Source organism: Phyllostomus hastatus, unplaced genomic scaffold, assembly GCF_019186645.2.
Source record: "Phyllostomus hastatus isolate PE091 unplaced genomic scaffold, TTU_PhHast_1.1 phas_scaffold_317, whole genome shotgun sequence".
NCBI classification, from domain to species: Eukaryota; Metazoa; Chordata; class Mammalia; order Chiroptera; family Phyllostomidae; genus Phyllostomus; species Phyllostomus hastatus.
Window position 1 is genome coordinate 3462282 of NW_025334023.1, and position 27085 is coordinate 3489366.

General features: G+C 46.5%; 2 protein-coding genes across 3 annotated transcripts in view; one reads left to right on the forward strand and one right to left on the reverse strand.

Moving 5' to 3' along the window:
* RNF169 (ring finger protein 169) overlaps positions 1-11675 on the forward strand; it is a 79216-nt gene extending 67541 nt beyond the window's left edge. The window contains exons 5-6 of one of the 2 annotated variants that reach the window (XM_045818038.1): positions 5147-5240; positions 5643-11675. In XM_045818038.1, the coding sequence (XP_045673994.1) occupies positions 5147-5240; positions 5643-6827 (1279 nt within the window). In that variant the 3' untranslated portion in view covers positions 6828-11675. The remainder of the gene's footprint in view (positions 1-5146; positions 5241-5642) is intronic. The other variant, XM_045818039.1, reaches the window with a different exon arrangement.
* Positions 11676-16999: 5324 nt separating this feature from the next.
* Positions 17000-27085, reverse strand: part of XRRA1 (X-ray radiation resistance associated 1) — a 57457-nt gene continuing 47371 nt past the window's right edge. Inside the window, exons 14-19 of the mRNA XM_045818129.1 lie at positions 26667-26782; positions 23702-24043; positions 19020-19248; positions 18166-18281; positions 17854-17959; positions 17000-17253 (exon numbers count right to left, since the gene is read on the reverse strand). Coding sequence (XP_045674085.1) covers positions 17000-17253; positions 17854-17959; positions 18166-18281; positions 19020-19248; positions 23702-24043; positions 26667-26782 — 1163 coding nt within the window. The remainder of the gene's footprint in view (positions 17254-17853; positions 17960-18165; positions 18282-19019; positions 19249-23701; positions 24044-26666; positions 26783-27085) is intronic.

Consider the following 27085-nt stretch of genomic DNA (forward strand, 5'->3'; position numbering starts at 1 on the left):
CTGGAGGAGAAGGGCAGGGTGCAGGAGTATTAGCTAAAGGCTATGAGGTGATGGAGATATTCTAACATTGATTGTGTGATGGTTAATAACTCTGTGACTATACTACAAACTTAAGAAAGTAAATTATACACTTCAGAAAAAAGAAATAAAGAATACTCATGCACAACACAGATAATCCAGATCATAAATACACAAGGGAAGGATTTTAACAAATTCTCATCCATTTCTGCTTGGCAGCTACAATGAGGCCTAAGGGAGCTGCTGGTTTCATTCAAGTATCTGTCTGGGGAGGCAGGTGAGGGGGGCTCACACACCCTGGCCAGAGGCTGGGAGGAGGGTCTTCTCCAGCCTTTAGTTTCTTGGTGGGGCTCAGCTCTGTTAGACCTGAGAATTTGATTAAAAGAAACTAATGTGGTGTGGGTGAGATAGATGGGTGAGCAGTTGAGAGCTTGAGCTCTCTAGTGTTTTATATCATGTGTTAACATTTGAAAACTCTTTAAGCAGTGTTTTAGAAGGATTAAATCTTCTAGCTTTCTAGCTGCATGTTTATACTGGCTGTCCCTCCTTTTCTTTGTTTGTAAGTCAGACTCATTGTGGTTATAGGTATTTTTAGCCTAACTAGACATCCCAGAAACCATCTGGCCTCTTGGCAGTGGAAATTTTAAACCAGTTGCCTTTCAGACAATACTGCTTTCTCTTTTTTATGACTTCATGATGTGTTTGGAAGAGAGAGCTACCCTAGACATGCTGGGTCTGTTCTGTGGCAGAGCAGAGTAGCATGTAAATCAGTATGCTGTGGGAGGAAGAGCATAGGCTTTAGAATCATAGAGATTTGGGGTCAAATCTTGGCTTTGGCTGTGTAACCTTGGAAAGATCACTTCCCTCAGTTCTTTGTAAATTGAGGATGATGGTACATATCTCGTAGGGTTTCTGTATGGATTAAATGAGATACACTCTATTTAAAACACTTAGCACAGTGTATGACAGATATTACATTCCTAATGAATGTTACAGTTTTCTTAAAGAAGAGAGAGGCATTTCTGTACATATTTTTATTCATGTACAATAGATTTATTGAGTATATCTACTATGTGCCAGGCACCATGGCAGGGTTTGGGGATACGGAAGGGTGTACACGGAGGTGGGAGAAGTCACTTCTCTGTTTTTAGTGAAGGTATGTTTGAGCTCTTTCAGTGCTAAGAACAGTATCAGGTTTATTGCTCTTGACTCTTCTCAGCCAGAACTTTGACGCTTCTTAAGATGGCCAACTACTACAGTAATAATATCTATCTATCTATCTATCTATCTATCTATATATATATATTTTTATACGGTATTTTTAATTCATGACTTTTGTGTTTCTTCATGTGACTATAATAACACAATGGGGAGATAGCATTATATAGGATCAAAGTTTTTGTACACTATTTGACACAAAGTTTTGAGCTAATATCAATTTGAAATAGATTGTTATAAATAGTTAACTGTAATCCCCAGTGTGACCACTAAGAAAATAACTTAAACTTACAAATATTATAATACAGGATGGGGCAGAAGTCAGTATTAATAAAAGTAGGTATTAATAAATAATTATACAAGATTAAACTGTTTCATGTACTCACAACTGTAAACCTATATTTTCTCTACCCTGTGTATGTCAGTTATATCTCAGTAAAGCTAGGAAAAAAGAAAAAGCATCTAGATTGCAAGGAAAGAAGTAAAACTGTCTCTACCGGTGACATGATGTTATTTGTAAGAAATTCTAAAGATTTCATGAAAAACTATTAGAATTAAACAAACTAGCAAAGTTGGAGGATAGAAGATCGCCGCACAAAGATCGGTTGAATTTCTACACACTAATAGTGAACAATCTGAAAATGTAATTAGGAAAGCAATTCCATCTACAGTAGCATCAACAAGAATAGAATAGTCACAATTAAGTTTAACCAAGGAGGCATAAGACTTAACGCTGAAAACTATATAACATTGTTGAAAGAAGTTAAACAAGACCTAAGTAAAGGGAAACACTTGCTGTGCTCATAGATTAGAAGTCTTAATATTGTTATGATGGTAGTACACCCCAACTTGTTTTACAGATTCATTGCAATATCTATTAAAATTCCAGCCTCATTTTTTTGTGGAAATGAAAAGCTGATAGTAAAATCACATATGGAATTGTAAAGGATGCCAAATACCAAAACAATCTTGAAAAAGATCAGAAGTGGAGAACTCACAGTTTTCTGATTTCAAACTTACTGCATAGCTACAGTAATCATAAGAGGGTAGCACTGAGGGAAAGGTAGATATATCAATGTTTGGGATAGAATTGAAAGTCCAGAAGTAAATTCATACGTTCGTGGTCAGTTGATTTTCAGTAAGGATGCCAAGATCTTTTGGTGCGGGAAAGAATAGTCTCTTTACATATGGTGCTGGGATGGCTGGTTTTCCACGTGCCAAAGAATAAAGTTGGACCCCAACCTCATACCATATATAAAAATTAAGTCAAATTTGGCCAGATCCCTAAATGTAAGAGCTAAAACTATAAAACTCTTAGAAGGTGACTCTTGGAGAGGTTAGCTGTGTAATTACCTCTCTCCTGCAGTACTTTCATGCTGTGATGTGGTGGGCTTCAGTGACTGGACCCTCCTGCGGGTCAGGATTATCTTCCCATCAGTCTGTCTCTAGTGCTTCGTACAGAGTTGGTGCCCAGTCAAGTCTGCTGACCAAATGAGTGGAAGAGACAAGGACAGTTTCAGCCATATTGAGGCTTATCAAAAAGATTTGAAGTGGTCAGAAACTGCTTTGGGTGTTTTTGTGGTGTGCTTGAGTGCAAGTGTGGGTCTCCTCCCTGGGCCTTTTCTTTCATTACACATCGCATTTTGGGGGAGTGTGAAGAGGTGCTCCGCAGCAGGAGGTAGTTGTCGTTTGTGCATCTGATAACTTGGGCAGGTAGCCAGTGTCTTTCAGTCTGACTCTGTTACTGCTGACAAAATGGATTCGTAGCCAGTTTTTAAACATTATATTAAGCTAGTTCTTAATTATGGACTATTTGGACTTTAACATATAGGTCTAGCTCTGTTTGAACACCTCTGCTGACATACAGGTCAGTACCTCTTAAGGCTATCAGTAAACTGCTCTATTGAAAGTTACAAAGTTCTTACTTAGGTACATGAGTGTCTAAATGTCTACGTGTTTCTCCAATGAAGTCATGCCAAACAAGTCATCTATTGAAAATAATAATGCTGCCTCTTTCAGCTCTGTTTCCATTCCTCCTGACCCAAAGTGCTCATTATTTGCCCCAGCATTTTAATCTGCCATCCTGTTTACTTCTGGGTGGCTCACACCACTGACAGTTTGTATAAGTTCTGAAATGCAAATGAATTTCAGTACTATTCCATGTAAAATACAAACCAAGCTGATTTCTAAGCAGCTGCCTTTGTAGGGTGATGTTGAAGTTTCCTACCTGTTTCAAAATAAATCTCTCTCTAGGTAGGACAACTCTCACATTATTTGTTTAGGTTCAATGTTGAATTTTCTGGTAAAGTGCAGGCATGTAAGGCAGGTTGGCCACCACTTTGTCCTAATAATAACATAGCATAGATTAATTAATCAGATTGAAGCCATCCAGCAAGACGGTATAGCCGAGAGACATAGGATGAGGGGGTTTTGAAGGGGAAGAATACCACAGAAATCTCGGGAATGGAAGCCATTGTGGAGGCAGGACAGGCCTCTGCTAGAGATTAGAGAGAGGAGAGGTACCCTGGCAGTACCCCTTATTACCACCTTTATAAATTTCCCCTGGCATAGCACAACTTTAAAAGTAAATCTTTTGCTACAAAAAGTAGATAGGATGTATTCCATTCCAAAGCTATTATAGGGAATCGTTTCTGTTTGGTATCATCTACCTGGCTGTGTGTCCACCTCGACTTCTGGCTTTTCCAGCCCTACTCTCACTCCATCCCAGAGCTATCAATTACCTGTCTTTCCGGCATCCTTTTTTGTTGTACCATTTTATTATATCGCATTGGATTATTTATTTGTGTGCCTCACTAGACTCTGATTCCTTGAAGACCTAGGCTGTATCTCGTTCTTTGTATTTTTAGTGCCCAGATAGTGCTCAGTAGTGAGTAGCATAAGAAAGGGTATGATAAGTGCTTGTTGAATAGAGTTGTAGCACAGGTGTCTATCAGTTGCAAACCTTTGTAGAAGCACTGTTCTTGCCACACATGTATTAGGTAAGGGGTGAAGAGTAGAGAACAAAGGTAGTAATAAGAAAACCAAGAATTCCTACTGAGAATCTGTGGGGTGGGTGACAGTCATCACACATAACTCTTACATGGCGGGATTGATGCTCTGATACAGGCACTGTGAGTTTTGATTTGGGTTGTAAAGTTGTGTAATGCACACATAAGAAAAAAAAATGTGTCCCTGAAGTCTCTTAAGTTACCAGGATTTAGGCCTTTGGAAGCTCAACCATAATGGATTAAGGGAGAGTCTACAGTTAATTTTGACTCCCGACATGAAAATCTGGTGCTCTGCTGTGCATTTTGTAGGTACTTAAATATTTATTTCATGGCTGATTTAGATTGCTTGCGGAGATGTTTGGAGGAAAAGAAATTCTGTTGTTGCTCCAGCCCCTTCCCGTCTCCTGCTGTGAGAATGGCATCCCGCACACTAGGAGTTGGGTCCGATCCTCAGTCGGGGCACATGTGCAAGGCAACCCATTGATGTTTGTGTTTCACATCGGTGTTTCTTTCTTCCCTTCCTCTCTCTCTAAAATCAATAAAAATCTCCTCAGGTGAGGATTAAAAAAGTCTGTTGTTTGCAAAGGTGGTTGAACCCTGTTAAGGTGAAGTATCCCTATATCTCTCAAAGCATGAGCAAAATAGTCAATTAAGCAGGTCTGGTTTGCAGACAGAGGCTTAGACCAAATGCCCTCTCTGGAGAACTCATTCTCTTTCCACAGGATTTGCTCTCAGGACGTGTTTTGTTAGTAAATTAACTCATTTTCTACTGTAGTTGCCCAAGGGAATTGTCTTTCTTAGTGGGTGGCTGTGAAAACACAGAAGACATTTTTATTTCTGTTTTCTTAGCTAGCATTACTGGCTGTCCCTGACTATCTGTTCTTTTATTTATTCTTTGTTAGGAACCTAAAGGTGGAGAGAAGTCAAAGCTGTAGTGACACCGCTCAGGACAGAACGAAGGGCAGACTCCGAGCGGCCCCCGCCAGCAAAGCCAAGGTATACCGCAGGCCCCGGGCGTCCACGTTCCGTGCCACAACCCCTGCCACGGCCACAGGAGAAACATGCGACGGGAAGGGGCAGAATGGGTCCTGGGCATGCTAACTGTGTTGGAGAATTTTACAAATAGATGTGTAGAAAGGGTTGGTATAATAATGTTTTTTAAATTCTAGGTGACTTTTTTTCTATAGATTATCAATTTTATTATTTCAAGTTTGTAGGAATTTCTGGAAACAGTGTACATTGTAGGTTAGTGATTTCCCCCATTTTCTTAGGCTCACATCATTCTTTATCCATTTTCTTGCTCTTTCTCTCCTTATGCCTCTATCATTGTGAAGGAATTATGAAGCAAGCTATGTATGTATGTGTGTATGTATGTATACTCTTTTTCATCTCTTTCAGGTAACAACTATAACCCCAAGCACCAACCCCATCATTGGTGTTCTCTTGTCCACTCAGAACAACCGCTGCCTCTCCGCCCCTGACCTGACCATTGAAAAGCGTCTGCCCTTCAGCTCCCTCTCATCCTTGTCTTCCCTGCAGAAGCCCGAGCGCTCCATTAGCCCTGAGAGCAATGACAGCATCTCCGAGGAACTCAACCATTTCAAGCCCATTGTCTGCTCACCGTGTACTCCTCCCAAGAGACTCCCTGATGGCCGTGTGCTAAGTCCCCTCATCATCAAATCAACACCCCGCAACCTAAACAGAAGCCTGCAGAAACAGACTTCTTACGAGGCCAGCCCACGGATCCTCAAAAAGTGGGAACAGATCTTTCAGGAGCGGCAGATCAAAAAAACCCTTTCGAAAGCCACCCTTACCTCCATGGCTCCAGAAACAGGGGACGATTTGCTAGTCTCTGAAGTTACTCATTCTAGCAAAGAGAAGCCACTTCCGACTTTAAATACAAGACTGTCCAGTGGGCATATACTGTCTGAATGTACTGGACCCACCCCCGCTGACCTGGACTATCTCCCCTCTGTTAGCCAAACAAAAGCAGAGCAGGGCAGTGGCAGTAAAAGGAACACTGAGATCCCAATGGAAACCTGCTCTTCTTCAGAACTTAGAGTGGGAGCCAGTGGGACTCCTTTGGAGAGAGAACAATTTGAAGGGTCAGGGTCAAGCTCAGATGCCAAGTTAGACAAAGCTTGTATAAGTACAGCCATGAAAATCTCGGCAGTTAATTCAGTGCTGTCCAAAAACAGTGGTTTGGGTGGCGTCTTCAAAACAAAGAAACAGCTGAAGACAGTGAATCATTTCGATCTGCCTAATGGTGTCCTGGCAGACAACCTAGGTGAGGAGCCTCTTCCTTCCTTGCGTCGGGGCCGGAAAAGACACTGCAAGACCAAGCACTTGGAACAAAATGGCTCCCTTAAGAAACTACGACAAAGCAGTGATGAGGTGGGTCTGGCCCCGGCAGACCCTGTCCTGCGAGAGATGGAGCAGAAATTGCAGCAAGAGGAAGAGGACCGACAGCTGGCTCTGCAGCTGCAGCGCATGTTTGACAACGAGAGGCGGACTGTGAGTCGGCGAAAAGGGAGCGTGGACCAGTATCTCCTACGATCCAGCAGCATGGCTGGGTCCAAGTAGCGCCTCGTGAACAGTGTCACCTGTCTCTAAGAGGTCTTCGGGCTTGGTCATTTGTCCTCCAGAACAGAGCGTTCTCACTTTGGGTTTCTTTCAATGGCAAAATCTGAGAGGTTCCAGGGCCTTTGTAGTCTACGTCCAAGAAAACTGCATCTTTGCCTCCCTATGACTGAGGCCAGAAGCACTCCCCACCCGCTACGTGACCCATGCCTGAGTGCTTCTGGGCCTGATCTGGCGGCACCCACTTGGAATGAGATTCAGGAGCACGTGGCCAGAGTTAGAAATGGTAGAGGAAAGAGGGATACCTTCTCAAACTGATAGACCTCCTGACTTCTTTTCACAGGGTGTATTTTTAAATCAGCTTTGCAGATAAAAATAACTTCCATGATTTTCAAGGAAGTGGAACAGTATAGTTCTTTGGCAGATTCAAAAAGATTATGTTAGCCCTTCTCCTGACCCCTGTCACAAGTAAATATTCCTAATGAAATCAATTGAGTTTATGCTTCTACAAAAGCTAATTAACATTCCCTGTTTAAAAAATAACATTTGATTACTGCTCTATTGTTGACAACCATCTCACAGTCATTGTTTAACTTGGTCTTACAGGAGACCTGGCATATAAGTGGGATTGACCCCATTTTTTGATGATGAAACTGCAGTGCAGGTATTCAAGCTCTCTCAACTAAGTGGCATGGCCCAGCCTGACCACTGGGTCTCCCGACGACAAATCCCATGGATTTCCCACACTAACAGGTTGCCATGATGGACTGCAGCCCAAGGTCATGCCACGGGAGCCTAGGGAAAGCTGGCTAGGCATCGAGTACCCATTGTGCAAAATCCACACTCAGACCATTGAGATTGGCTAGAACTCTACACATAGAGTGTGCAGTTAGCCCCACCCCCACAGTTTACAGCCTCCTTTTCACCACTGTTCCACCCTGTAAGATAAAGGACAGTTGGACATCATTACTCTCCACATGGCCAAGGGTTATCTGCAGTGTTGATCTAAAGTCCAAATAGTTTGCCCAGAAGTCAGGCAAGAACAAGGCTGAAACTCCATACTATGGAAACAAGGTATCTAGCTGGATGCAGCTGGTAAATTCAGTCCCATGGACCTTTGGGGTTTATTTTCCTTAACAGCTGACACCATGTGTCTTTTGCATCCCTGGTGGTGCTTGGTGCTTCTGCCCATCTGGGCTCATTGAGAATAGGGATTAAGATAGGATTTTTAGGGAATCTCAAATGGGCTGGCATTCCCTGTGCATGTATGAGCTGTTACTATAAAGTCATGTGACTGGCATTTAACAAACCTTTCAGAGCTTCTATATCCCAATGTATGTTGTCCCCTTGAGTGGCCCCAGAAGGGTACTGCACATTTTCCAATTGAAAACACTTCTGGAATTGTCCTCAAAGTCTAGAAACATCTGGAAACATAGACTCCTAAAATGTTAGAACTGGAAGGGACCTTAATGGTCATCGATTCCAATTTCTTCCTCTTATTAAGGCAGAAGCTGAGATCCAGAGCAGTGACTCACTGATCAAGTCCCTAGGAATTTACTGTATCACCTTATTTTGCTCCTTCTCAGGAGATTTGCCTCCTTTCTCTGAGCAAATCTTTGTAATCATTTGGAGTTATAGGAGAGAGAATTTTACATTTGGAACCAGTCAGAAGCTGTTTGAAGCCTCTGGAGGAGAAGGTGGGTTAATAAGAGGGTGTGGAGTCATAAATGAGGTGCAGCTATAAAGCAGAGCCATTTCCTCGGGCAACTCATAAACAGTTCCCAGAGAGAAGTTCCAGAGATGTCTTAAGCATTTCGATGATCACTGAGATATGTGGATCCTCTTCCGTGACTACTTTGGTGGGCAGTGTCACTCACCTGAATGTATGTATTCTGTGTTCCCTGTGTCTGTGTGTGCATACATGCAGATGTGTGTTTAAAAACATATATCAGTCTCATTACTTTGTGTTCACACCACTTCAGTTCTAGGTCCCACCAGCAACACGTGCCCTCCAGAGGCTGCTGGAAGGTATAGGTACCCAGGAGAGAAGAGCTGGCACTGGTCTGCGGCAGACAGAGAGGGTGACTCCCTAAAGGCCCTTAGAGAAAACACCAGTTACTGCCGTTTCAGATTGTTCCTTTTTGATCCTTGTTAATGTTATTGGGAGGCTGGTCTCATTGGTAGTAGCAAAGACACTTATTTTTCCACTTGCCACCTTTTTCTATATCTCCAATAATTCAAAAAATACTTTTCAGTTGGAACCAATTTTTGTTTTTGAAAAAAAGATAAATATTTTAATAGAAAAAGATATATATTTTAAATATGTCCCCAGAGTAATAAGAAATCACATAGTGGAAACAACACATTTTAACTTCTGATGCAGAGTGAAACGCTACTTCTTGTTGAACAAACATTCTGAATTCTGAATCCAGCTTCCTGACTTCCCTGGGCCCCACTGCAGTGCCTGCAGCGTGCTGACAGTGGTTCTCCATGCTTCCAGCTGAGCAGTTTAGGTTAAGGAGGGAGGAGGCTTAATCTTTAATCTGCATGGCTTTGGAGGATGCAAAACCACTAAGGTATCTGTATTTTCAGATGCTTCCCATATTTAATAACTAAAACCCGAACACTTTTTCCTTCTGAAAAGTTTCCCTCTCGTTGCTTGATTGTGAAGTTGGTTACAAGTGGAGTTCTTGACCTGAATTCTTTGGAGAAAAAAGGGAGAAAGACAAGGTAGGAAAATAGAATGCTGGGGAGGGTTTCTCAGCTAGAATGAGACACACGGTTTCACAAAGCAAACATATTGCTCACAAATCATTGGCATCTGATTCACCATACAAATTCCCCATGCCCTACTAACTCTGTTCCTTGTGTATATGCATTTTTAGTTTTTGTTATTAAAGGGGAAGTTATGAGAGGTTGGAGGATGGAGGTGATTCAATGGGGAATATAAGAACTGTGGTTGCCCTGGGAAGGGGGCTCTCAGCCCTTTTCCATTGGGGGGAGACCCTCTGGGGGTGTGCTCATGACTCTGCTGACTGCTACCTGTTGGAAGAAGTCATCTGGGCCTGTTCAGTCGGTGTCAGATCAGGGGGGTGTGGGTCCACCCCCTGGCCCCTTTCATGTAATTGCCTCTTTTTTAAAAGATTAATTCTTTTTCGCTGAGGCTTCCCAGGAAAACTTTTTGTAAGTGGCTTCATTTTTTTTTAATTTAATTTAAAATTTTTGCCTGGAGGGAGCACTGGTGATAAATGCTTTTTCTCTGTGTTTCTTTATTCGATTTTCTTAAAAGAAAAATGCCCTTAAGAGATCAAAGCTGCTTAATTAATTGCTGTATGATTACAAACTGACAAACTGATTACAATGGGAAGCTGCCACTGCTTGACTGGTGAAGCTGATGACCGAAGGCTGTGCTGTTCGTCCTTTCTGCTCCGTCCGACAGATTTCCTGAGCTTCAGACTTGTGCCAGCCTTGTGCTGGGTCGTGGAGCTGCAAAGATGGAAAGGACGGTTCCCGCTCTGTGGAGCTCAGTATCCTACAGAATGTATTTGAATGTGTATGTGGCTGGAGAGTTTGTGAATGGTCTTGTGAAAGGCCACTTCTTCCATAGCGAAGATCTTGGATGGTCCCACTCAAGATGCTGTCCAGCACCAAGCAGGCTGCCTTGAACATTTTAAATATTCCCATTTGTGAATTTGGTTGCAATTTGGTTGCTTTCCATTTTCTAAGTGATTTTACTAGAGGAGAGTGAATTTCATCCTCCAGTGACTGCAGGACAGTAAGATCCCATCAGAAGCTGCTTTTAGTTTGAGCCCCAAGAAACGAGGCAGGCTAAGGGTCACCGACATGGTCAGAGGTCCACATCTCCACTAGTAACCTCCTTACCTCTTCCGCAGTCAGGCCTCTCAGCTGAGGCTGACAGCAGCTGGGTCTTTTTCCTTTTTCCTGCCTGGCTTTTCACTGACACGGAGGGCCAGCAGGAGGAAGGAGAGAAAAATTGAAGGCTGGATCCTAATCATCAAATATGTAGCTGGAATGGGCATGGAAGTCATTCAAGTCAAACTCTTCCCCCTTCCATCCCTCTTCTTTTTTTTTTTTTAAGAAATTAGGAACTTAATGTCCAGTACCTTGTGCCCTATTTTATATGATAATTTTCTAGGTCTGAATAGTCATTTAAGTTACACACACATACTCACAATTTGATAATGAGGGGACATCCAAATGATCTAGGAGACTTTGTTTTACTGGCTTTTCTTCCTGATTTTTTCAGTTAGAATGAAAATGCACCTATATCCCCCTGAATACACATCCAGACAGGGAAAGCCTCTGTAGCGTGAGTAAAGTGGCTGTGGAATCTGGGGAAGTGACATTTTTATTGGAACAGCCACTTTAACTACCAAGGATTAAAACCTGGCCAGCCCTTCATTTTTCTTTGAAAATCAAGAACTTAGGGACTTAAATCTTTCTAAGCCAGCCTTTTCCTTCAATCCACAGAGTGGTCTTTTGGCCTAGTTTTTAGAATTGAGTATAGCTGCTTATAAATTCTTGGGACTCAGTGAGGAAGCAGGTCTGCTTTCTGGGGTGTTGGAGCGCAGTGGGGTTCTAGGGAAAGAGGCTGCTAAATAGATTTTTTTCTCCAAAGAGAATCTAGAAATGTATCTTTACACATGGTTATTGTTCACTGTAATTTTCTGGAGATTGTGCTACAGAAAAAGATACTTTGAGATATATAGAGATCACCACTTTAGAGATTGGTTACATTGGATGAAGGAAAAGTGCCAAGACTGTATGTGCACATTGTTGTATGTATTACCAGTATTTTTTTCTTCCTAAGAAAAATATTTACACACTTTGCTTTGTGAGTAAATGCTTCCTTAATGTCTTGTCAATAAGTGTGGGAGACAACCTCAGACTTGGAGCAGGCTCCCTCGCTATGCTCTCTGGTGTCTTAAATCAAGAACTTGTTTGACAAAGCCGAGGTTGAGACCAGGCTTGCTTATCATCCTTTCCTCTAATAAGGGATAAAAACAGGCAACGCACCCCTCAAAGATCAAGCTGCTAAGAGCTTTAGAGTAGCTTTTGGGCCCTGGCTCCTGAAGGCAGTGGTCAGATTCTCCCTGTTGGCCCTGCCCACCATCCAAGCTGCGCCACCAGCGGGAGCAGGGGCTCTGCCTCGGTGAGGTCAACCCTTAGCCTCCAGCAGAGCACTTCAAGTCCTAAGGAGAGAATGGGTAACTGTGCAAGGGAGAAAATGGTTATTATAAGTGCCAGCTTTTTTTGGCACTTGATGGGGTTTACTCTCACTTTTTTATACAAACATTGTTGTCATTAGGGCCTGTCCCCCTCCCACCTAGAAATAAAACATGGGTTGTGTATTGGTTTTATTCAGCCTGCTGTGCACATTAGAATTGGAGAAGGGGCTCAATGCTTGTGGACTGCTGCCACTGGCCACCTCTTACACTCTTCATACAGAACATTTTGACGAAGACAGAGGACTTAGAACAGGGCATGCCCTGTTGGGGATGCTTGTGCCAACAAAGAAATGGCACAAAGTCAAATGGGATGATTGTTGTTTAAGCAGTACCAAAGTGCATTCTTCAGGGGATGTTTACCTGCTTGAAGAGAGGCCCATGTTGAAAGTATACAGTAAAGCAAACTCATGAAAGAAAATGTCCTGTTTCTAGTCAAAACTCTCATCTCTGGAGAGCAAGCTCAGGCAAATCTGGACAAAGCTTAGACTCTGTGTGTTTGACTTTTGATGCTGTCTTTGCTCTGGGAGATGCCCCCATTAGAATGTCTTGCTTGGGCATTCAGAATAATGGGAGAAATTAGGTAGGGTGGGGTTTCTGTGGTGTACAGCTACATCTTCTGAGTTCTAAGTTATTTCCAATTTACAATGTTTATTCTCATAGTCAACCATTCTTCTAATAAATGCACCAAGACAGAATTTGAGTAAAGAACAAATGGTACGGGGCGACATTGTCCTTGCACATTAGGGCTGTACTCAGAACGTCTGATTTTTAAAAATACCCTCTTGGAACCATTACTCAGGAACTCATCCAAACCCCCATGCTGTCAGTTTCTCATCCACCAGAGAACAAATGTATCCCTGTTTCTTATAAACTTGTAAAGCCAATTTGAAGGACTGATGTAAGAGTCTGTGCCACCCACAGTAAACCAGCACTTGAAGGACCTTTGCAATCATCTGGCCCAAGCTCTTCCCAAGAGGGTTGCTAAAATGACTTGCAAGCAACATGCCCTGGCTGGTGTAGCTCAGTGGATTGAGCGTGGGCTAAGAACCAAAGTATCACCAGTTCAATTCCCAGTGCGGGCCAGGTCCCCAGTGCGGGCTACGTGAGAGGCAACCACATATTGATATTTCCCACTCTTTCTCCTTCCCTTCCCCTCTCTCTAAATAAAATCTAAAAATGATTATTTTCAGAAAACAATGCAGCTAGTTGGAGATATGAGAACATACTGATTGTCCCTTGGTCCTAAAATAACAAATGTTCTATACCCACACTTGCTAATTACCTGATGGCCCGGTGCTCTGAAAGGGGTGGCCTCATTTACAGGTGGGCAGTCACAGGTGAGCAACTGGTCCTGACATAGCCTGGAAGCTGGGACCACTGACTCCAAAGTCACTGATTGCTTTTTCTGCTGCCCTGGCTCAAAACCTCAGGCAGGTGCCACCCTCCTTCACTGGCCTTGGCTAACATATAGCTCCAGTTGCTTCCTGGGTTGCCTTTCCTCCTGGACCGGGCCTTGTGCAGCTAAAGAGAACAGAGTCTCCTCTGCACCCACTGCAGGGGTGGGAGGTGTCCTGAGGCAACAAGCATTATAAGGCACAATCTGCATCTAAATCAGTTTCTCCTGTGGCCACAATCAACTCTCCCTGGTGCCCATGGCACCTTTGATAAGCAATTAGGAAAACAGATGGGCCTACCTAATTTTGAAGAATTGGTAGGAGAAACTATTCTGTTTTGCTCTCGTTTGAAGATTGGAGAAGGCTCGGAAGAGTGGCAGCCAGCTTCCCATCTGCTCGTGGAGAAGGAACTGGGCTGTGGGTGAGTCAGCCCAGGGGGTGGGGCATCTAATGGTGGATCAGATGTGCTGGGGGGAGTGACCACGCTGACGACGGGATGGTGGCTGCCACCCAAAGGGCCTTCTTGATTAGTTATGAATGCCGGTTCATTTCACAAATCTAGTCTGAGGCTTTACTCACTGAGATAAGGACTAGGTCATATCTCTTCAAAGCACAAAACTGAAGTTTGCTCAGTGAAGAACCTTCCCTCAAAGTGTGTTTTTACACCATAAAGACCCATAGAGACTGAAAACTCCATTGCTGCTGTAAGGTTAAATGGGCTGCCCTGTATTGTACAGCACAGAAGAAGGTTGAAAATTGAACCTGGTAATGTGACTAAGTCCGGATAATCCAGAGAGAGAAGAGAGTTGGACACAAGTGGTAAATGATCATATGGCTTCCAGAGACACTGCAGTTCACAGTGTGGGAGGGTGGGTTAGTAATCTGAGACCCTGCCTTAAAATAGGCAGGTTGGAGCGCTGTGTTTTCTTGGTAAGAACGGGGTCATTTTAAGGGGAGTCTGAGGCAGTGTCTGTGGGAATGTGCCCAGTACTGGCTTCCAGTGTTTTAGCCATAGCTGTGCATAACACCGTTAAGATATCCAGCCCGAGCTATTTCCCATTTGACCCACAAATTTAATCTTACTGAGTATTTCCTGGATTCAGGCCCTACACTGAGGACCAGTGGTACCATTTCTTGGTGTAGTGCAGTGTGATGCGCACTGAGGTCATACTAGGTGACAAAAAAGAAAAGCCCAGTTCAGTTTGGGAAGAGAGTTCAAGGACATACTTGAGCCGAGGCTGAAAGGAAGAATAGGAGATATTAGCTCCCATGTAGTCTTATCTAGTTGTCTTCCTGGATGAGTAGCAGGGTCGCTGTGAGCTTCCTTCCTGGGAGGTCTACATTGGCATGACTTAGTTACACGCGAGGGAAAAGGGGCCGGCACTCTACACCCGCTCTGTAGACAGCTGATGAGTAGGAGTGCAGAATGATTCCTGATTAGCCTGGGACTCTGGGCTGAGATGAAGGTGAAGAAATGTAAGGAATCATGTATCAGATATCAAAGGTCAATTTCAAGTATAAAATAGGAAAAGCAGTTCTGATATTAGTAGACTGTGGATAAAGGCTTCATAAAAGCCAAAGAGGTGATGCCATTGGTTTTAAGAGTGTATAAAAATTTCCTGCCCAGAGAAGGGAGTGGGCAGCACGCTGGAGTACTGCATCCAGGTGTCATGAGGAGGGGAAAGCCCCCAAACTTAGTAAGTCTGTGAGAGGCAATCTCTACGGAATAACAGAATGTTGAGTGTTCGGCCTGGATAAGTGTAACCTTTTCAGGGTGTTTTCACACTGGTGAAGGGTTGGCCTGGCAGGGCAGAGAGCAGATACACTTTTGGTCAAAAAGCAGAGCTTGGACAAAGGAGGAACTTTGGTAGACAGCCCAATGACTAGACCTGTCCTATCGCTTTCCCAACAGAGGAGGGGCTGGCCTTTGGAGGGAATGAGTTCCCTGTCACTAGATGTGCAAGCAAGAGATGACTAAGCTGCTGTTGTGTTTAGAGAAGTCTTCCTCACTTGAGGTTGGGATAGGATGTTCCCAGGGGCCTTTCAGACCTGAAGGCCTAGAGTTGGGTGGTGTTTCTGGCTGAAGGGAGCCGTCCAGTTCTCCAGACCTGGAACATAGTGAGGTTTAGTGTGAATGATGGGACCGACTCTCCCTCCTGACATTAGAAAAAGGGTGGTTTGGGGCCCCAGGAGACCCACGGTGATGAGGCAGCAACATGTGCCTGCACAGGAAGGCTGCCGTGGGCAACACTGTGTCACCTGTATTTCTCCAGGTGCCCGTGTGAATGAGTGAGACATGGATGACTTTGTCACTTGTTATGCGTATGTGACTGTATAAATGAGACTGTGCCTGGTATGGTAAATATTTAACTCGTCACATGCAAGAGACAGGTTGAGTATGATAGTACACAAATAATCTGTGTCCTGATAGAATCTCACACTCGAAACTATCGCATACACTCCATGCTTCTCCTATCAGATCAGTGGCTACAAGACTGTATTTCTATAATCACTGTAATTACAGCTTAGGTTGTAGAAGTTTATGTCTTGCTGAGGACCCTTAATTCTTGTGCCACTGCTTCCTGGTCCCCGGGAACTGCAGGCCTGCTCTCCAGGTCTGCACTGTAGGCACCTCTGGGAGAGTAGTCTTAGGAGCAAGGGTTGCCCAGGTGACAAGGTCACACCCAGGATCTATCCCCAGAAGCACATCTCTTAGCCCCAGTGGCCTTCTCCAGATCCTCCTCTGTAGTAGGTGCTGATTCCTGGGCATGCATAAGAATGGACAAACCGACAGGCTGCCTTGGCCAGACCAGTTACTTACGCGTGCCCAGGGTGACCTTGCACAGCCCACCACCTTTGCACATGGGACTTCAGTTCATGTCTTGGGTTAGGGTACCTTGGGAAACTCCATGTAAGCCTGCTCCTCTGCTTGTCCCAACTTTGCAGCCATGGTTATCTGGTAAGGGAACTCCCAGTCCTCTCTTCCTCCCTTCTCCACATTTGCCCTCACAACAGAAAGAGCACCATTTCTGGACCTTGGTGGCCTTAATTTTGCCACCCCCTCCCAACATATACACACTTTCTTGGCTGTGGGCGAGTCATCATCTGAGCCTTAGATTCTGTGCTGCTTCTCAGTCCCACCATCTGTTTTCTACCCTAGAGGTCAGCACAACTCTGCTGGACACGGATAATGCAGGCGGGTTTCCACAGGACTCTAGGGGTATGGATCAAGCCCGGGCCCCTTCCCCAGTGGGACAGCCTGGCACAGGCTCCAGGAAAGAACGTGGACTACTCCGTGCTGTGCACCCGCTCTTTATTGCTGCTGGGCCAGGCCCCGGGTCCCGCCGGCCTAGGAAGGGGAGGTCCTGACGATCTCCCCACTCTGTGGCCAGCCAGCAAGCCTGAGCTGAGCCCTGAGACCAGCACCCAGCCATACCCACCCGAGCCGGCCTGGAGGCTCTGTCTAGGGTGCGGTGCCCTCAGGGCGGGTGTGGGGCACAGGCCAGGGGCGCATGTGGCCCTGTGTGCAGCTCTAGCCTTTTGAGTCACTGGTCGTGGGCTCTGGGCAGAACTCATCCATGAACTGGAGGAAGCGGCCGAACTCAGGCTGGCCCTCGCTCAGGGCCGGCTGGGACGCGGGTGGCGCTGGGGTCCTGAACACCTTCTGCAGCGAGCACCGCACCAACTCCCGGTAGCGTGCTCGGAACTCCTTCAGCAGGCGCTTGGCCTCCAGGTACTGCTGCTGGTTCACCAGCCGCCGCTCAGTGCGCCGGTGCAGGACAGCGCCTGTGGGGAGAGGGGCCAGGAGGGCAGCAGGCTCACTCAGGGTGTCATTGGCTTAAGGAGGTGGGCCTGGGTCTAGACCCTCCCCTCTGCCCCCTCCCTAAATTGGGATGGAGTGAGAAGGGCATTCAGGGGCATTAGGAAGCCAGCAGTGTCCCCTCCTGATTCCATCCCAAGCCTTAGTTCCAGTGCGGAACAGGCGCTGTGACTCTAGGCAGCTCCCTGCCTCACTCAGGTCTCCTCTTCTCCATCTGCACATGGGAAGGGTGGGGGCACATGCTCCTAAGGGCCCTTCCTGCTCTGACACAAGCCATTTGCCCTGTTCCAGCAGATGCGTAAACTTCTAGAGCACAGGTGGCAAACACAAGGCCTGTGGGCCGAATCCCGCCCTCCACCTTGTTTTACCCAGCCCATCAGCTCGGTGGCAGCGCTGAGCTCCTTGCCCCTAGTTAAGCAGTAGTTACATTTACACAGTCCCAGAATCACATTCGGCCCTTTGAAGGCAACCTCGAGGCTGATGTGGCCCCCGGTGAAAATGGGTTTGACACCCCTGTTCTAGATCCCGAGTTCTGGCAACTGAGGACTGGGGGGCCAGAGCCATACCTAGTGGGGCCTCTGTAATGTTCCGGGGGTCCCGCATGCGAATGAGGATGTCATCCAGCAGCTGGGCTCGAGTCTTCCGTGGGGGCGGAATAGGGATCCTCTGGGCCTGACAGGAGGGAAGGGAGGAAAGTGTTCCCAGTCCTGCGCTCAGTCCCTCCTGGCCTCACCTCTGCACACAGTCACAGCCATAGGCAGGGAAGCGGTTGCGGGTTCGGGTAAAGCATGGCCCTTAGAAGGCCTGGAGGTGGCAGCTGCCCCTGTCCCCGTGGGGTCCGGAGGGGTGTCTGCACACTCAGTGCAGTGCAGGCTCACCCGTTTCTCCTTGGGGACGTAGTGCCTCTGAAGAGCGTCCCGCCTGGGCTTGGAGGAGCAGTACAGGACCGGGTGCTTGAGCATGTGCTGTAGCGCCTGTGTGTTCTTCTGGATCCCTAGGGCCCGAAGGCGAGGTGCAGTCCAGGCACTCCCCACCCCCCTCCTAGATGCCTCCCCCAGTTTCTTCATTCCCCACAGAATAGCAGCCCTGGGCAAGACGATGAGAAGCCCCCATCTCCCCCTGGTCTGCTGCAGTGTCAGAAGTCCCATCAGTGGTGCAGTGAGTACCGGGCCCCTATAAGCAAAGATCCTGATGGGAAGAGCACTGGAGCGGGGCGAGGGGCGGGCCCCAGGGTGACTCCGTCAGCCTCAGGGGGTCACACTGCAGGGACTGGCACCCAGGAGAGCACAGCTGAGCACCAGTTCCTTTGAAAGAACCAAAACTGTTAACATAGCAGTCTGAAATAAGGGCCTCAGAGAGGGCATGGGTTTCCTTGCCTTGAACCAAACAGAGAGGACTTTGGATGTTCAACATGGGGCTTCACTGGGAATCTGGCCAGTCGGGTGTTTGTTCATCAAACCCTTCCCGGAGAGGCTTTTCCAGGCAGAGCGAGGCCCAGACTGCCTGGAATCTCCGAACAGCTGTGACTCCCCAAAGCCAACTAAGGCCCAGGCCAGGGGTCCTGCATGTAGGGCCCCAAACCAGGACACCCTCAGGGGCCCTTTGACAGACATTCAGCCAGAAGACAGCACCCTGCTCTGGAAAAGAGCCTTCGCTCCAGCACCAGCTTCGCCCCGACTTGATCTGGGCTGCGGAGAGGGTCCCTTGCCTCGGAGGCATTCTCCTCACATACCTTTTGGCTCAATGAAGGCCGGGTCAGGCTTGGCTGTCAGCAGCTCCTCATAGCCACGGTACTTGCTGGAGACTGACGCAGGTACAGGCTTCCTCCGAGTCCTCTTCACCTCTCTGGGTGCTGGAGGTGGCGGCGGTGGTGGTGGTGGTGGTGGTGGCGGTGGTGTTCTTTGGTCTTTCTCCACCTCTGATTCATCCCTCTGGAGGGTGGAGTAAGGCAGCCCACTCACCTGTACCCAGGAAGAAAAACACACTCATTCGTTTCTCCAACACTTCTGATCATCAGCTCTGTGTGGGTCCCCATGCTGGGCCCGGTTAAGGGCAAGAACCGAGACTAGGGTGAGAGGAGGCAGACATGAAAACAGACAATGACCACATACCAAAGGTCAGCAACAAGACGGGGATGGTCTGCTTTCACCTCTCTTATGCAACGTAGTACTGGAAGTGCTAGCCACAGCACTCAGACAAGAAGAAATAAAAGGCCTCCAAATTGGGAAGGAAGAAGTAAAACTGTTGTTCTTTGCAGATAAGGTGATACTGTATATAGAGAGCCCTAAAGACTCCACCAAAAAAACTACCAGAACCAATAAATGAATTCAGTAAAGTAGCAGAATACAAATTAACATTCAGAAATCAGTTGTATTTTTATACACCAATATACACCAACAATGAACTATCAGAAAAGGAAACTAAAAAAAAATCCCATTTATAATTACATAAAACAATATCTAGGAATAAATTTAACCAAGGAGGTAAAAGACCTGTACTTAGAAAATGATAAACCATGAAATGAGAGAGAAGCTGAAGATATAAATAAATGGAAGCACATACTGTGTTCATGGACAATAAGGATTAACATCCTTAAAATGTCCACACTATCCAAAGCAATCTATAGATTCGACATAATTCCTATCAAAATATCAATGGCGTTTTTCACAGAACTAGAACAAGTAATCCAAAAATTTATGTAGAATCACAAAAACACCAGAGTAGCCTCAGCAATAATGAAAAAGAAAGAATAATAAAGTCAAAGGTATCATGCTATCTGATATCAAACTAACTAGAAGGCCACTGTAATAAAAACAGCATGGTAGTAGCATAAAAACAGATATATACATCAATGACACTGAAATAAACCCACACCTATATGATCAATTAGTGTTTGACAAAAGAGGTAAGAACATACAGTGTGGTAAAATGGCCTATTCTATAAATGGTGCTGGGAAAGTTGGACAGATGCATGCAAAAAAATGCAACTAGACCACATCCGTACACCATATACAAGAATAAACTCAAAATGGGTTAAACATTTAAATGTAAGACGCAAAATCATAAAACTCCTAGAAGAAAACATGGGTAACAAAATTTCTGACATTTCTCTTAGCACTATTTTTTCTGATATATCTTCTTGGTCAAGGGAAACAACAGAAAGAATAAATGGAACTACATCAAACTAAAATGTTTTTGCACAGCAAAGGAAACCATCAACAAGATGAAAAGACACCTGCTTAATGGGAGAACACATTCACCAGTGATACATCTGATAAGGAATAAATATCCAAAATTTATAAATAACTCATATTACTCAACACCAAACCCCATCCCCCAAAGAATCCATTGAACACCTATATGCCACAATGGGCAAAGAGCATGAACAGACACTTCTCCAAGGAGGACATACAAATGGCCAACAGACACATGAAAAGATGCTCAATGTTACTAATCATCAGAGAGATGCAAATTAAAACCACAATCAGATATCACCAAACACCTGTCAGAATGGCTATCATCAATAAATCCACAAATGACATGTGTTTGCAAGGATGTGGAGAAAAGGGAACCCTCGTGCACCGTTGGTGGGAATGCAGACTTGGTGCATTCTCTGTGGGAAACAGTATAGAGGTTCTTCAAAAAATTAAAAATGGAACTGCCTTAAGACCCAGACATTTTACTTGTGAGTATGTATCTGAAGAAACCCAAAACAGTAATTTGAAAAAATACATAAGCACTCCTATGTTCATTGCAGTGTTATTGACAACAGCTGATATATGAAGCAGCCCAAGTGCCCATCAGCAGACAACTGGATAAGGAAGGAGTGCTACATATACGCATTGGAATATCACTAAGCCATTAAAAGAATGAAATCTAACTATTTGCAAGACCTAGAGGGTGTTATGTTAAGAGAAGTAAGTCAGTCAGAGAAAGACAAATATCATATAATTTCACTTATATGCGGAACCTAAAGATCAAAATAAACAAAACCGAAACAGACTCAGACACAGAGAGCGGACTGATGGCTGCCAGAGGGGAGGCAGTGCAGGGGGCTGAGTGAAAGCGCTAGTGGGATCAGGAAGCACAAACCGGTAGCTACAGAACAGTCATGGGGATGTGAAGTGCAGCACAGGGAATATAGTCAATGATATTGTAATAAGTGTGTGTGGTGCCAGGTGGGTACTGGAAATAACAGGAAGAACACTTTGTAACTATATGATGGTTTAACCCCTATGCATTACACCTGAAACTAATACAAAGTATTATTAAAAGTAAAATATAATTGAAAAATAGCCCTGGCTGGTGTGGCTCAGCTGGTTGGAGAGTCATCTCATAAATTACAAGGTTGTGGGTTTGATTCCTGGTCAGGGCACATGCCTAGGTTGCCGGTTTGATCTCTGGGTGGGGTGCCCAGAGGAGGCAACTGATCGGTGCTTCTCTCTCACATCGATGTTCCTCTCTCCCTCTCTCCCCCTCCCACCCTCCTTCCCTTCCTTCCCATCTTTCTGAAATCAATAAGCATGTTCTCCGGTGAGGATTAAAAAAGTAATAAAAAATAAGTGGGGATGGCTGGGGTGGGGGGTAGTGGTGGGGAAAAATGGAGACAACTGTGCTTGAACAATGATAAAAAAGTTTAAAAAATAAAATACTTTTGAAAAAAACCCCGTAAATTTACCACAGCAGAGATGAAGAGTATAACAAAAAATCAAGTGTGTTCCGGGAAGATTTTTTGGTATAGCAGTTAAAAAATATAAGAATACCAATCCTTCACAAACTTCCAAAAACTAGCAGAAAAGGAAGCACAGCCAACTAACTCTCTGAGGTCACTTTTACCCTGAAACCTAAACTGAGCAAGAAACCACAAGACAGGAAAACTACAGGGTCATACCCATATGAATATAAACAGAAAATCCTTAAAAAAAAATACTAGCGAACCAAATGAGCAACACACGCAGGGGATTATATGCTGTGACCAGTGGGGTTTATCCCAGGCATGCACGGCGGATTCCGTACCTGGAAACCAGAGGGAATCCAATCTAACACCCCTTCATGATAAACAAACAAACAAACAAACAAACAAAAACACCAACAAACTAGGAATAGAAAGAAATTCCCTCAACCCGATAAAGGACATTTATGAAAAACCCAAAGCAAATGTTATAATTACTGCTGAAAGACTAAAAGCTTTCCCACTAAGACCAGGAGTAGGACAAGAATGTCAGCTCTTGCCATTTCTACTCAACATTGTACTGGAGGTTAAAACTTTGGCATTTAGTCAAGAAAAAAAAGATGTGTTTTTTTTTTCAGTCACGGTGACTCAGTTGTATTGCGTTGGCTGCTAGGAAGCTCAGAACTGATGTCGGCGGTGCTCCTCTCTCACGAGAGCGGCAGCGCGATGAGAGTGTCTGAATGACAGCACTGCCCACGGACCTATCCTTTTCCTGTCCAAACTTCCCTTCATACGACACTCTCAGTCATTTCTTTTTAATGCTTGTTTGTTTACACTCTACTCCAAAAATGTCCTGTTAAGGTTCATAAGGTTCAGAAAGATACTCTTACGCCATATGGATATGTGTGTCACTATACGCCCCCTGTGGAGGAAGAAGTGGGTGGGTGGAATAGCAGCCCTAAATGTGTGGGTGAATACACGTTTTGGAAAGCTCTGGCAGACTGGAGGGGCAGGGCTGGAGGTGGGGAGATCAAGGAGGGCAATGGCACAACACTGAAGTTTAAGGGGACCCTGCCAACTCCTCCAGCCTTGTATTTCCTTTTCCTACAAGTCACCCATCCCTCGCACCGACGTGGAACCATTCATGGCTCCTGCACATGCCACTTAAAAATCCTCCCTCCGTATCCCACTTCCAGCTGTTCACTTTGCCCTGAATGTCCTTGCTGCCTGCATCCTCGCCTTGTTAACTCCTACTTGGCCTGCAAAGCTCATCCCATTTGAACCTCTCCTAGGAAGCCTGGCCTCCCGGCCCGTGGCAGAGACATCCCCCCTTCCTCCAGGCTTCCAGCTCCTGGGTTTCTCACTCTCAGCACTGACTGTGTTCCTGTCCATCCCACCCATTAGCTAAGGACTACGTCCCATCCATTTGTATTCCCAGGATTCAGAGGCAGCATCAGACATGGGGTGGCATTAAGCAGACAAGCAGAGGCAGCAGCAACCCTTGCTAAAAACTGGTCAGAACCACATCCTAGCCAGATCCCAGGTGTTGTCTGTGCCACAGGACTATGACTTGTCCCTGCGGGTGTCCCTGCCAGAAGCCATGGGTCAGTAGATCTCCCACAAGGGACTTACAGACCGACCAAGTGCTGGCTCCCAGGGGCCTACAGCAGTCCAGCCAGCCAAGGGCTGTGCCATCCAGGGGAACTGGGGACAGGCGGGCAGGGGCAGGAGGATCCAGGCACCTGTGTCAAGAAGACAGACTCTGTGCTCTTGGTGTCCTCATCTGACGGGTTCTCTGGGCTGACGTGGGCAGCGGTGTCACTCTGGTGAGATGTGGTCTCTTCACTGTGCACCGTGGAGGTGGAGCGGATCGGAGGAAGTGGCACAAAGGAACGGCGGTGCACGCAAGGGCCCCCCGGGCCCTCGATGGGCATCTCTGGCATCAGAGAAGTGCCTTTGGCGATGGGCAGCTCTCCAGGCACCTGTGGCTCTGACATCTGCTTTGACGGAGACCTGACTATAGTTGCAGGTAGGTGATGGAGAATCAGAGACTGCTTTGGCACCTTTGGGACTTGAGTTTTCACCTGTCACGGGAGGAGGGCTGGATTGGTTTGCTTGCTAATTGGAATCTCTCCTCCTAAGACCTCAGCCCCCTGAGGCCACTTGTTATAGTGATCAGAGCACCAGGTAAGGACTTACAGGGGCGGGAAGAGAGCAAAATCACACTGAACTGGGCATCTGCAATGTGCCCTGTGCATGGCATACATTGTTTTGTTTGTATCTCAAAACTACCCAGTGAATAATTATCCTCATTTTGTAGATGAGGAAATGGGCTCAGAGAGGTGAAATGACCTGTCCAACGTCACAGAGTTATTCAGTGGCAGAGCCTAGGCTACCTAATTCCCTCCTGGGCTCCAGGCCTCATTCCAAACCCCCGACCATATCACTCTGGCCCTCAGCAGCCTTATTCCCCTGTTCACGGTCTGCAGCGCCCTCGCCTGTCCTCAGGGACTCCGAGGAGGGCACGGGGGCGATGGCCCTGCATTTTCTGGAAGGCGGCAGCACCAGGCTCCGTTCGGGATGCTGGTCCCTGCACCTTAAATAAAGATCCACAAGGTGTATCTCTCTCAGGGTTCAGGGCCAGGGAAGTAACTTCTTTCCTGTTGAACTGCTCAGCTTCCTTAAGTTGTTAGCAAAAGCCTGTCATCCTTCCTCCCTCTTCCTTCGCCTCAGCTGCCAGGAGGGAGCCAGGCGCTCAGTTTCCCCAGCTGGGCTGAGCTCTTCCTTCCCTGCCAAGTTACATGGCGGGTTGACTTTATTCCCCATCAAAGAACAGAATCTTTGGTGGTCCACTTAAATCTGTACTCTGACGGACGATGTAGCGAGTGGAGGGGTCCTAAGCACGGTTGTTAGAAAAAGACAGGCTGGGAGGCAGTGCTGCCCTTTGAGCCTCTGAGTCCACCAGGGGGATGGAGGTCTGTCCCGCCCTGCCCGGACCACAGAGGTCTCCCGAATGCGATGATGTGTGCAGATGTTCCTAACAAACTAAAAAGTGTGAAGGATGGCTGTTTTACAAACAATATTTCCTTTTTGAAAATATGTAAAACTTTAGTGTTTAGACTTGAAGCCTAAGGACCCAGAGTATTTTTTCAGAACCTCTGAAACACCAGGCCTTATCACTTGTGGCTGGGGGTGGGGGGCAATGGTTCCACAGACGGCTCCCACAGCTTCTTGGTGTCACGCTGGGCGGGCTGGGCCTGCACCAGGCCTGCACTGGCAGGTTTTCTGTCCCCAGCCAGGTTTTCTGTCCCCCGCCCCTTTCTGCCCGTGCCCAGGCCTGAGGGAGGGCCGGAAGTCTTCACCCAGGCAGCTGACCAAGTGAGAGACCCAGAGCTTGCTGTGCGCCTCAGGCCGTCTCATGAGCACACTGGGGCATAGCACATCTCCGATCCAGCTACAGGCCTAGCACGTTCTCCAGTCCAGTCTGCACTGGAGGTCAGATGGTGCTGGCCTAGATTTCCAAAGCATTGATCGGCTTCTCATCTGGACACTGGACTTGTGTTTATCCTCTATCAGTCCGGACCTTACAAGTTCTTTTGGACCTGAACACTAACTTTTAACAAGGACGTTATTTTACCTCTCTGAGCCTGCTTCCTTGTCTGCGGTGCGGGTTGTGGGATAGCACAGGTGCAAGTGCCCACAGGGCGGGGGGGGGGGGGTGCCCCGCGCACAGGGGAGAGGACGTTAGCTTAGCGTCGGGCTCACTCTGGTTCCACCCTCCCCAGCTGCTGATGAGAAGGGAGGTAGTAGGATCCTTAGAGGAGGCAACAGACAAGAGGAAATGATGGAAACCCTTTGAATGTGTGTGTTTTTCTGGTTTTAAATGCTGCTCTGGTCGTATGAGGCCTCCAGACAAGAAAGAACTTGGCTGGAGGCAGAGGCAGGCTGCAGAGCGGGTGGCGAGGGGAAAATGTGCTTAACTTTCCGTACCAGCAATGCTCAGTCCAGCTCTTGGCTTTAGGAAGACTAAAGTTCAGGTGGGAGGAGCAGGTCACAGAAATTTCTGAAATTCATCAGATGAAGGAGGGATTTAACTTGTTTTATGGCACCCCAGAAGGCAAGTCTAAGACCGCTGGGCGGGGAAGGCCCAGAGGGAGCCGACAGCTCTCAACGTGAGGAAATGCTTCTTAAGACCCAGGCAGGAGGTGTGCACTCCAGGCTGGCACAGCCCCCGTGGTTGCACAGGTGACTGTGACTTGCCCTGGCATGGGTCTGGGAGTTTGTCATATATTTTCATCCATGTTGCTTCATCCAATTCTCTCAGCATCTCAGAGAGGTGTTAGAGGTGGAAGCTGAAATGCAGGGAGTGAAACTCTTGCCCAAGTTCAGACAGCTATGTGAAGTGATGGGGCCTGGCTTATACCGGGGTCTTCTGATTCTCCTCACCTCTCGACAGCTCCTTCTCTGGGCCTCAGTTTCTCTGTAAACTCAGGGGGTCGGACTCAGTGACCTGCAAGGCCCCTGCGGACACGGCCTTTTGAGTCTCTCTATCTCATCCCCCCCGGGTTTATCCGCATTAACAGAGCGAGGGAAGGAGAAGACACCGCTGCACTGCGGGAGGGTGCAGCTCTGCCACCAGCTGGTCTGCCTGCACCGACAGGGGCTCCACTCCCTCTGGGGGTGGGGGTCCCACCTTGGAAGCCTCACCTTCCGCGAGGCCTTCCGAGGTATCAAAATATGATGCTTAGCCTTCACTACTTTCCTTCGAATTAAGTGGATCCCCAGACGCTCCTGGAGGAAGATTTTTAGCAGTGGAGGGACCCCTGGAGCCATGATGGGAAAATAAGATTACAGTTAGCTAACATTTACTGGGGGCTTACTATGAGCCAGGGACTGTCCACAATTGCTGCACATATATTAACTTACTTTTCACACCAACCCTAGGAAGTAGGTACCCACGTTCCCATTCAGTAGGTGAGGAAACTGAGGCACAGAAAGGTTGAGGAATCTGCCCAGCGCAACAAAGGTAGTGTGGGGCACGGATTAGAACTTTGCTGGTATCCTTCATGGGCCCAGGATTCTAAAATGCCTTCAGCTGCCTCATCTTGGACCCTGGATTCCGCTAC